This window comes from Saimiri boliviensis, chromosome 3 (assembly GCF_048565385.1).
Source record: "Saimiri boliviensis isolate mSaiBol1 chromosome 3, mSaiBol1.pri, whole genome shotgun sequence".
Taxonomy (NCBI): Eukaryota; Metazoa; Chordata; class Mammalia; order Primates; family Cebidae; genus Saimiri; species Saimiri boliviensis.
The window spans coordinates 46,667,824-46,680,022 of NC_133451.1; the positions used below are offsets into that span (position 1 = coordinate 46,667,824).

The window sequence follows — 12,199 nt, forward strand, 5'->3', positions numbered from 1 at the left end:
GCACAAACATCCTTTGCTATATAGACAAAGATGGTGACTCGGCACAAATCCAGCTGCTTGCTTGGCAGACAATGCCACTATGGGCTAGATCAAACTGTCAGCCATGGGAGTCTGAATTTAGGGTATAAAGAGTGTTTTCGAGTGGTTGATGCAGAAGTACAGATTTTCTGAAAGCCTAACATGTGAAGATTGAACATATGAAAGTGGTGGACAGCCTGTCAAATATAGAGTATCTTTATTTAAAGCAAATAAAGAGCATTAAGTAATTAATATCCTGAGAGTTGGAAGCTCTGATCCCATTTCTGATAGTATCAGTTTTCTAATCTCCCTGGGCCTGAGATTCCTTAGGAGTGAAACTTGGTTCTACATGGCCTGGTCCTTGCCTGCATTTATAAGCATTCCTGGCGCTGCCCATTGGCCAGCTACCCTGGCCCTTTTTCCGTTCCTCGAGCAAGCCAGACGTGTCCCAGACTTGAAGTTTCTTCACTTGTTCTTCCTCCTGAAATATTTTATCCTTATATTTTCACCTACACTGGCTACTTCCTACCTTTTCACCTCCAATCAGATCTCCCCATTGTAAAGAGGTCATCCCGACCAGCAGATCAAGTAGCCACCCTCACTCTTGTGCTGCACCATCACCCAGCACCACCCCAAATTGTCTCTATCACAGGGGTCAGTCAACTTTTCTGCAAAGGGCCAGATAACACATATTTCACATCTCACAGGCCATACAGTCCCCGTGACAACTACTCGACTCTGCATCTGTAGCAGGAAAGCAGTCACAGGTACCACCTAAATGAATGAGCCAGGCTGTGTCTCAATCACGCTATTTTTATGGACAGTGACACTGGAATTTCAGATATTTGTTTACATATGAGAATATTCTTTTCATTTTTTTTCAACCATTTAAAAACATAAAACCAAAATGAGGTGTGGGTCAGACTGACAGCCACAGTTTACTGATATCGATTCTGCTTGATCATGTATTATCGGGTCTTCCGTTTCTCCCTCTTCCTGAATGTAAGCTGCATGCGGGCAAGGACTTGTAGGTCTTATTTTATAATACAGTTCAGTCTATCATTATGCCTGACACACAGCAGGCACCTGATTTTTTATGGGTAGTTGTATAGATGAACGAATGCACAGACAGAGGGAGAAGAGAAAAAGAATAAACTAAATACCTTTTGAAGGTATTTTATCATAGTATTAAAATTATAAAACTTAATAGAAGAAAAACACTGCAAACATGGACATACTAAGAACCTCACCACCAAATATGTTTTGTGAAACAAAAGATTCCAGAAATCGAATCCACACCAGGAAATATAGTGTATTTAACAGGCTATACTACCACCTAGTGGAGAGAATTACTAACATCACAATATATACTTCGTTATTTTAATCTCAGAACCATTAACAAGATTTCCTTTCTGCTTCATCAGTGCAAATTATTCCCACACTTATTAATTCCACCAAAAAAATGCAGATGATCACCGAAAACCACATATTACTTGGACATACCTGGCCATTCCAAAATCAGATACTTTTACAACTCCCACTTCACTTACTAGACAATTTCTGGCAGCCTGAAAAATAACATTATGTTGGTATGTTAGTTTTAAAATTCCACCATTTAAGTAGGAAAATATAAGTTCTGTTTTTATTAAATTTAGTGTAACCTAGTCAACATTTGCAGTGGGTGGAAACATCCTCTAATAAGTTGTTTTTACCCCTATGGAAGTATTTTCATTGTATATTTGAAATAAAATGAATAGAAAGGCAGGTCAGAAAGTCATATTTGTAATAAGGCATTATTACATAATCTTTACCAATTGCCTTTTTTTTTTGAGACAGGATCTGGTTTTGTTGCCCAAGCTGGAGTGCAGTGGCACAATCTTGGCTCACTGCAACCTCCACCTCCCGGGTTCAAATGATTCTTCTGCCTCAGCCTCCAGGGTAGCTTACAGGTGCCCACCACCCCATCCAGCTAATTTTTACACGTTTACTAGAAACGGGGTTTCGCCATGTTGGCCAGGCTGGTCTTGAACTTCTGAACTCAAGTGATCTGCCCACCTCAGCCTCTAACAGTGTTGGGATTATAGGCATGAGCCACCACACCAGCCAGTTATCATTCTTAAACAAGGACTAATAGAAGGTTCAACTCTCTATTCTCCCTCCCAGACCTGTTCTTATTAAACTATCCAATTTTCTTACTGTCAATGAGAACATCTCTTGAAGTCCTTAATGCAGGTTCTCACTAGGCAAGCATAATGGCACACAACCATCAAAATGATGGGCAACCAATCTCTTATCCAATATTTCTACTCAGTGATTGGTCATCTCATCCCACTCAAAGAACAGGCTGGGTGCAGTGGCTTACACCTGTAATCCCAGCACTTCGGGAGGCTGAGGCAGGTAGATCATTTGAGGTCAGGAGTTTGAGACCAGTCTGCTCAACACAGCAAAACCACGTCTCTGCTAAAAATACAAAAAAAATTAGCCAAGTGTAGTGGTACATGCCTGTAGTCCCAGCTACCTGGGAGGCTGAGGCAGGAGAATTGCTTGAACCCAGGAGGCAGAGGTTGCCGTGACCCAAGATCATGCCACTGCGCTCCAGCCTGGGCAAAAGAGCAAGACTCCATCTCAAAAAGAACAGCTATGTGTAAATACAGTTTGCTTTTTCATTTATATTCCCAGTATACTATAATGATGTACAAAATTGGTCAATTTAATTTATATTTTCTTGCACATTCTTCAAGCTTACAAGGTTCAAGAAAATAGTTTGATAGAAAGATATAGTATTTCTCAGAAGGAAGACATAATATTTTTAATACCATAACCCATGGACCAAGATATGTTTTTCTTCCTGACTGTTCATAATTCTATTTTTTCTATGTGGCAATTCCACTTATATGAGGTTCCTTCTTGCTGAGTGCATTTTAAGAGTCTCTTATAAAGTGAAACTTAACGCCCATTCCCTGGACTACCTGCATCTTCCTACGAAGACACTTCGCAACTCCACAATGCCTGCACTGAATGGTCAACAGTATTCTTCACCCAGAAGACAAGAACTTCCAAAGTTTCCCATAAGGGGTGACACAAACCTACCACAGTAATACCAACATCATAGGCAGAGAAATATGAGAATTGCTTTTGCCAAAATATCGTCTGTGTGGACAGGTGTAATCTGCCACACCCATGTAGATATTAAGTTTTTACCAGTTTTGTTAAGTACAAAAAAGACAAAGGTTCTTAGATCATGAGTTCCAATTGACTGAGATGTTCTTTGTCATCCTTGACATAATGATGACAATAACTGATGTTATCCACAGCATGTCTATTTTACAAAGCCCTGTGATCTTTAAAACAGTCTTGCAAGCCAAACAACATTATAACCCACAATTTACAGACACAGAAACTGAATCTAAGATAAGTTTCCCAAAACGCACCTAGGAAATCAAGTGTTTCATCTCCAAATCTTTAACTCTCTAATATGCTCTAATTCTAGAGGCAGTATAGCATAGTAGCTAAGTATGGATTGTAGAGCCAAACTCCCGGGGTTCAAATCCTGGCTCTACAATTTACTTGCCCATTGGTAATTTATTTTATCCTGTTTGTACCTCAGTTTCCTCATCTGTAAAAAGGGAATAATAAGAAAATCTACTTCCTAGAATTGTTATGATTAAATGAGTTTCTCTGTAAAATACTTATCAGAACAATGTTTGTCTAAGGTGATTGTTAACTTTAAAAAATGTTTTGCTAAGGCCAGGTGTGGTGGCCCACGCCTGTAATCCTAGCACTTGGGAGGCTGAGGCGGGCAGATCGCTTGAGCTCAAGAGTTTGAGACCAGTCTAAGCAACATGGCGAAACCCCATCTGTACAAAAATTAGCCAGGCATGGTGGCATGTGCCTGTAGTCTCAGCTACCTGGAGAGCTGAGGCAGAAGGATCACTTGAATCTGGGAGGTTGAGGCTGCAATGAGCCAAGATTGTGCCACTGCACTCCAGCCTGAAATTCAAAATGAGACCCACCCTGTCTCAAAGAAAAAAAAAAAAATTTTTTTTTTGTTTTGCTGTTTTCTAGAAGAAATGTGTCCACGCTTTATCACTAGAAAGCTAAAACTAAAATATAGAAGAAAGTCCCAAATGAAAATTACACTCTTCTTGGTGGAAAAATTATTTTCAAGAATTGTTTTCAAATATTTTCAATTATTTTCAAGACAGTGCTACCGATATGCTGAAAACAGACACAGTTGCAAAGACCAGGTAGAAAAAAAAAAACAGAAGGAAAAGAAGAATGGAGGAGAGAGTGATAACAGTTGAGAAGGGAAAAACTGTCTCCATCATAGTAATTTAGAACCAGTAGCAGATTTCTTTTTCTGGTATTTTGGGAAGTTAAAATAAGCCTCCATGTTTTCTCTGTGATTTAAGAGATTTTTTTAAAATCCAAAGGATTTCTCTTATAATTTCTGTTTATAGTGCGTGAGGTGGGAAAGAACTTGGGATCTAGTTAGAAAATCAAAGCCAACCCCAGCTTCCCCGTTTATCACAGTAGGCAAGCCTTTTCATTTCCCTGAAGCTAATTTTCCCATCTATACAACAGTGATGGTAAGAGAATCCACTGTGAGTGGCTATCTCATGGGATTCTTATGGAGGTCAAAAAATTAAAACATGGAAACTTGCTTGGAGATGTTAACTAGGTAAATCAATAGATTCAATGAAGATCTTTCCTTCAAAATTATAGCGTAAGTTAAATTTACCAACTTTAAAAATAATGGTGAAACACTGTTAAGAACAAAACTTGGGTATTAATACATCATTGCACTTTTGCTGACTCCATGTTGCAAAGGAATTCAGCCAATGAATGGGAATATGTGTGGCTAGGGGGTTACCAGATCTCTGTGGATGAAGCTGTTTCTCTCCAGATACTCCATCCCTTCACACACATCCTGACACATGCTCAGCAGCACGTCTCTACTGAAATGACCTTGTCTCTGTCGGAGGAAATTCAGAAGGCAGCCCCTTTCCATGAATTCGGTAACAATGTATATTGGTTTCTGCTGGGTGCACACACCATAAAGCTGCACTAACTTCGGGTGTGTCAGTTTCCTGGGGAGGAAGACATACATATGCACATAGTTACCGCAGGAAAAGAAACTACCAGGATTTTGGCGAGGGGCCACTTTTTAATACGGAAAGGTGAGCCAGAAGGATGACAGCAACTTACATCATCACTTTAGCTTCTTCTATAAAGTCCTCCTCGCACATTGCACCTTCCCGAATAGCTTTGATTGCGACTTTGTACTGGGCTCGCCATTTGCCAAGCCTCACCACTCCAAACAGTCCACTTCCCAATTCTCTCATAAAGGTCAGTTCTGAAGGATTAATCTCCCATTTCTCTGCAGGACAGAAGGGGAAAGCGTTCATATTTAAAAAGGAAAACATAGCATGAATCAGAGAGGGATAAACGAACCTATAACCAAGATCAATCTCAAAATTACAGGATAACACTGTAATAATTCCTGGTAAAACACAGAGCAGACTTAAAACCTGCGTCTGAACTTCAAAAGGTGGAGAGGATGTATGCCTTCTAACCAACATGAAATGAAGGCAAGATAATTCTTCCTAACAGGCTAATAATAATATAGCCTGAAAGTTAAAGGTACTTTTGTCAAACAAACACTTCCTTCTTTACCACTCTTCCTTCTCAGTTTTTTTTCTTTTTCAGTTCCATCAAGTTAGAAATAATCTAATCCACTGTTTTCAAGGCTTTTGCCAGAGCAACAAAGACAATTAAATTGGAAGCTTTCTCTCTTACCTCCATCCTTGCTCACGTTCTTGTAACCAATAAAGCTGGTGAGAACCAACAAGGGCTTTGATTTATTTTAGATGTTAACATGATAATGCTTATTTTTCACTGACAGAAAGCTTTCTATGGAATTATGAATAATGATGAAAATAGAATACCTAGGTTGCTATGGTCTTAAAAATCATTATCTAAAAACCCATCCTATAAACTTATTAAAATACGGTTCTGGTAAATGAAATAGTACACATCCAAATTTGTCTCATGACAATGGATTCTTTTCAAGGAAAATTAGCTCATGCAACTGCAAAATAAGAGTTACCATAGCTGAATCCTGCAGTGGTGGGTGCATTCTTCCCTTTCACACTAACTGGGTACCGAAGCCGGGTGGCAAGTCCTAGCAATCAAAGAGAGCATTGCAGTCAAACTCACTCATAATCATTCTGCTTGGTAAAATGCTACAGGAAACTCACTTATAAAATTCATCATTTACTCATTTTCTGCTCATCCTCTGTGTGTACATACACTACCATGCTATATGCTTTTATTCATTCAACAAACATTTTCTTTTAAATGCTGCAGTATTTATCAGGCACCATGCTAGCTTTCTCTTTTCTCAAATATTTTAAAGGATGTTAAAAGGTTTCTAACAGTTATTTCATGTTCTTTTCCAATATGAGAGCTGAACTGTAAAAGTGAATTATATCAGTCTGCTAAAAATGAAAGTTATTCACCTGACATGACTCAGTATTGGGGATCTTAGCATAAAAATTGGGCTGTAAGATACCAACAACTGGGAATACCAACTACTGGAAATCAGTGTAGATCTTTTAACCCAAGTTGCCTACAGCACTAAGTAAGAAATAGGAGGTGCCTCTTCCGTAAACACCTATAACATTCTGTATTTCCTCCACTACAGGATATTTCAGAGAAATTTAAAATTGTTACATACTTCTCTGTCTTCCCCCAAGTGTTAGTGTCTGGAAAAATCAGGATCAGTGACTACCCCTAGTCCACCACAATCTCCCCAAAACGTGGCTCTGTTTCTGGCATGCAGTAGGCACTTGATACATGTTTGTTGAATGAATTGAGATGACAGTGAAGAATAAAACTTATACAGGAATACAGAAAAAAAAATTAGGGAGCAAAAACTCCAAAAAAGAAAACAACAAAATGAGATATGAAAAGTTTCTCTGGGAATAAATTGATATGAACTTAGTTCCTCAAATGTTAAACACAGAGTTGCCATATGATGCAGCATACTCATAACTAGGTAAATACCCAAGAGAAATGAAAACATATTTCCATGCAAAAACTTGTACACAACTGTTCACAGAAGCATTATTCATAAGAGACCAAACGTGGAAACAATCCAAATGTCCATCAACTGATGAACAATAAACAAAATGCATACAATAAATTATTACTTGTCAATACAAAGGAATAGATACTTTTACCAGTAGGCTGCCTGAATTTAGAAATTCCATCTTCTCCCAGATCTCCTTCCTCCTGGTACAAACTAATTTCTTCTTTCTCTCTCTTTTTTTTTTTTTTTGGAGACAAAGTCTCGCTCTGTTGCCCAGGCTGGAGTGCAGTGGCATGATCTTGGCTCACTGAAACCTCTGCCTCCTGGATTCGAGTGATTCTCCTGCCTCAGCCTCCCAAGTAGCTGGGATTACAGGCACACACCACCACACCCGGCTAATTTTTGTATTTTTAGTAGAGATGGGGGTCTCACCATGTTGGCCAGGCTGGTCTCGAACTCCTGACCTCAGCTGATCTGACTGCCTTGGCCTCCCAAAGTGCTGGGATTATAGGCGTGAGCCACAGCACCTGGCCACAAACCAATTTCTAACGATGTGTTCAGGAAGTCCATCATAGCAATAAACATTAATGGTGATTTACATTGCCTAGAATCTCTAGTGATATTGTCAGCAATTTTTTTCCTTAACAACATTATATCTATAGTTTTTACAGATCTAGGCTGTGTCTTGGCTTCCATAAGTAGAAGAAGCATGACTCTCACACAACAGGTGGATGTTAAGATAACCCCTGTATTTGGAGACAGAAGGGTTGATCCCCTGTCTCACCACTTAGCATTATTATACTCAATTTGAAACTTTTATTTTACTTAAGAGTTAAATGTAGGCTTGTATGCTGGCCTGAGAACCTAACCATTCCACAAATATTGTGTTAGGCTCTGGGTTGTGACTTAATAATAGGTAGAAGTTATTGTGCAAGTACTATGTGCCAAGCCCTGTACATTTTGTTTATATTATATTGATTATTTCAATAAACTTGTGATGTATGTTTTTAAAAAAGGGAATGGAATACATGTACATACTACAACATGACAACATCAAAAACAATTATGTTAACTCAGAGAAGCTGGAAGACCACATATTCTATAATTCCATTTATATGAAATGTCCAGAAAGGGCAAATCTATAGAGACAGAAAGTAGGTTAATGGTCTGGAGCTGGGCTGGTGAAGGAAGATGGGGTGACAATTATTTGGTACAAGGTTTCTCTTGGGATGATGGCAATGTTCTTTAAAAAAAAAAATTAGAGTATGCTGATAATTGGGACAACTCTGCAAATATCTATCAACTACTGAATTGTATACTTTAAATGGGTGAACTTTATAGTATGTACATTTTATCTTAGTAACAGTTATCATTATCTGAAAAAAGTGAACAGTCACAAAACAACAGGCTTTGCAAAGGGTGCCTTCAATAAAATTTCAAAATTTTTCATAACTTGGGCGAAACACTTGGCTATTCCCACCCACTTACATTTTTAAAGTCAAAGGCTAGAAATCTTTCTATATAATCCTGTGGAACTTTAACTCTCATAAATGTGGATTCTGTTATTTTTTGGCATTCGACTTGTTCCCACCCTGGTACTAAGTGTACCAGAGCTTCAAGAAGATGGTTAACTTGTGGGACATGATTACTCTAGTCTTCTCTAGAAACCTACAGCCTAGGACTGCATCTAGGCTCATCTGGCATCTTCTGTGACGCTTCTGAAACAGACACATCTTGGACTTCAGTTTCGTATCAAGGACATATATACCACATAAAGATGAACTTTTTTTAACTTTTATTTTAAGTTCAGGGGTACAAGTGCAAGTTTGTTATGTGGTTAAACTTGTGTCATGGAGGTTTGTTGTACAGATTATTTTACCACCCAGATATTCAGCTTAGTACCGATTAGTTGTTTTTCCGGATCCTCTCCGTCCTCCCAAACTCCACCCTCCAAAAGCTTCGTGTATTGTTCCCCTCTATGTGTCCATGTGTTCTCATTATTTAGCTTCCACTTATAAGAGAGAACGTGTGGTATTTGGTTTTCTGTTCCTCTGTTAGTTAGCAAAGGATAATGGCCTCCAGCTCCGTCCGTGTCCCTGCAAAGGACATGATCTCATTCTTTTTTTATGGCTGCACAGATTCGCTGGTTTTCTTTACCCTATCACTGATGGACTTTCAGGTTGATTCCATTTCTTTGCCATTACGAATAGTGCGGCAATGAATATCCACATGCACGTGTCTTTAAAATAGAATGATGTCTATTCCTTTGGGTATATATCCAGTAATGGGATTGCTGGGTTGAATGGTGTTTCTGTCTTTACGTCTTTGAGGAATCGTCACACTGTCTTCCACAATGGCTGAACTAATTTACCCTCCCACCAACAGTGTATAAGTGTAATGTGAACATTTACTATATACCACTGGAATAACTCGTGTCCTAAGGTCAAGACAGAGATTTTTATAAAACCTGACATTATTTCTAATTTTTCTTTGTATATATTATTCCTTTAAAATACAATAATTTTAAATCAATCACATTCTACAATGAACTAACTACAAAACTGCTCAAGGAATTAATCACGATATCTGATCATTTTAATCACTACCTTATATTTGAAGTAGGTTTTAACAGCTCACTTACCTGCTGCATTGTGCTTATGATATTCAATAATCTCAGGAATGGAACCAAAAGCATGTTTTTCTGCTAGGTAATACTTCTTTGGAGATGTTGTTGTTTCCTTTATATGATAATGCCTAAAACCCGATGAACCTTCTCTAGAACAAAAATCAAAATGTGTCAGAACCGAGTTGAAATAATAGAACTTCATTCTTAAGATCTTTTCTATAAGGGCAACCACAGTGCCCCTTCATATGATCCCCTCTATTCCTGGCACAAATTTTATTTTCCCCATGTTCTTCTTAGCTTCGTCTTTCACATTAGCATGCCAAAGTTTTTAAAGTAAGCACTGAAAACATACTTGGCCCTTTGCATGAGATTGTGAAAGAGAACATTTATGCATTCCATTTAACAGCAGTTGGAAGTCTTAAAATAGCTATTAGCAGCTACTGTTTTTTATTCCTGCTGTTGCCTCAACTTACAAATGTCTAGAGCACTCAAATTGCCAATAGTGAATAAATTAGACTTGTAAACATTCGACTTTAGGTATCTTCCTAAAGCACAGATCTTCTTTAGTCCTCTCTTCTAAAAATGCTTTCAAGATGACTCCTGCTGCTCTTAGGGTAAAGCTCAGACTCACGTGAACTTGACTCCGCTAACTCTCAAGCTTCTATCTCCTCCCTTCACTCTGTTCTCCCATTCTACCATGCAGCTACGATATACTTTTCAGTGCCTTGAACTCACCACATCCTCTCTCCCCTCTAGGTCCAGGCAATTTCCTAGGTAAGAAACACTCCTTCCCCTCCCTCCAGGCTTTTCCTGCTCACCGGTCAGGTCTTACCCTGGATGCCACTTGGGAGAGCATTCATGACTAACTCAAGATGTGCCTGGGCTATATACCAACCCCCACCCCCTTCCCCCGCCACACACACACACATGACCCTCCCACTTGGCACTTACTACCATCACTGTCTGTTACTGGGCTGTAGCATCCACTAAGCTACTGGCCGGCAGGGTCTCTGCCTCCCTTGCTCATGTTTTTATCCGTAGTGAACCAGCACAGTTCACTATAATTATTTGTTGAATGTTACTAAAGTTATTACAGGCATACTCAACAAATATATATGAAAAACTATAAGGAAAATGACTGAAAATATAAATACAATAAACAGTATATACACTTTAGAAATCAAGTTCAAGTTTTCTTTTTAATGGTGAAATGCTGCATATTTTTATGAAAATTAGGAATCCATATAAGCTATATAAGAAGTTCACGCAAAAACTTTAAAAAAAAACAGCAGGATTACTCACCCTCCAAACTTGGTATAAAGGGAGACTGTGTACAAGCCTGGTTGACTAGAATCCCTTACCATAAAACCACCTTCTTTATCCTGAAATCCAAGTTAAGAAAAAAAAAAATGTTTTTGCTCCAACTACTAATAGCAATGCCATGGAGAAGACTGAAGAACCTAATATTATAATTTTATGATGATTATTCTTTTCCAGAAAATCTGCTCTGAAGACACACAACTTACCAATGGGGCCCTTTGGTTTCTACCACCCATATGACTTTGTAATTCAAATTACTGCACTATGAGAGTAGTTAAAGAAATCACACTCAATTCCCCACAATCATAAGTCCTCACACATGGTGAGACATTTCACTCAGATAATCTCCCAGTGCCTTTCCAGAAGTGAGAGACAAGATTTTGCAATTCCTTTAAGGCTTGGACAGGTAGGAAAACTATCATGGAAAAATGTATTTCTTAATGATTGAGTTTCATTTCATACATTTTTTTGTATTTGTTATAAGCTGATTCCTGACTCAGTATGATTTTCAATCCACATAGCATTTTTCCTATAAATGACTCAGTGTTTTTTATAAGAATGAATTTAAAAATTCTTAATTCTCCTAGAAGTTAAATGTCAGTCTTTTTTTTTTTTTTTTTTTTTTTGAGTCAAAGTCTCGCACTGTCATCCAGGCTAGAGTGCAGTGGCACAATCTCAGCTCACTGCAACCTCCACCTCCCAGATGCAAGCGATTCTCCTGTCTCAGCTTCCCGAGTAGCTGGGATTACAGGCATGCACCACCATGCCCATCTAATTTTTGTATTTTTCGTAGAGAAGGGATTTCACCATGTTAGATAGTTTGGTTTCGAACTCCTGATCTCCAGTAATCCTCTCGCCTCAATCTCCCAAAGTGCTGGGATTACAGGCGTGAGCCACCATGCCCAGCCAAATATCAGTCTTTACAAAAGGAGAGATGGAGTCACAAGTAACTTAAGCAGAGAAAATCAAAAGCTGGAAACAATGCTAAAAGACTAAAGGTCAAATCTTTCTCAGGTTCCAAGCTGAAAAGCAACAAATAGACACTACGAACCTCAAATATCTCTCTGCTCAGTATTACCACCATCAATCTCTATCATTTAAATTGCTTTAAGATAAAAAAGTGTGTTTATTAGTTGAAAAAT

General features: G+C 38.5%; 1 protein-coding gene across 4 annotated transcripts in view; it reads right to left on the bottom strand.

The window, feature by feature from the left end:
- The window catches only part of TEC (tec protein tyrosine kinase), a 140,357-nt gene that overhangs the window by 4,098 nt on the left and 124,060 nt on the right, over nucleotides 1-12,199 (bottom strand). For all 4 annotated transcript variants that reach the window (XM_074396098.1, XM_003933641.3, XM_074396095.1 and 1 more), the window contains 6 exons: nucleotides 11,040-11,119; nucleotides 9,753-9,886; nucleotides 6,128-6,202; nucleotides 5,227-5,398; nucleotides 4,892-5,108; nucleotides 1,522-1,586 (listed from right to left, as the gene is read on the bottom strand). In XM_074396098.1, the coding sequence (XP_074252199.1) occupies nucleotides 1,522-1,586; nucleotides 4,892-5,108; nucleotides 5,227-5,398; nucleotides 6,128-6,202; nucleotides 9,753-9,886; nucleotides 11,040-11,119 (743 nt within the window). The remainder of the gene's footprint in view (nucleotides 1-1,521; nucleotides 1,587-4,891; nucleotides 5,109-5,226; nucleotides 5,399-6,127; nucleotides 6,203-9,752; nucleotides 9,887-11,039; nucleotides 11,120-12,199) is intronic.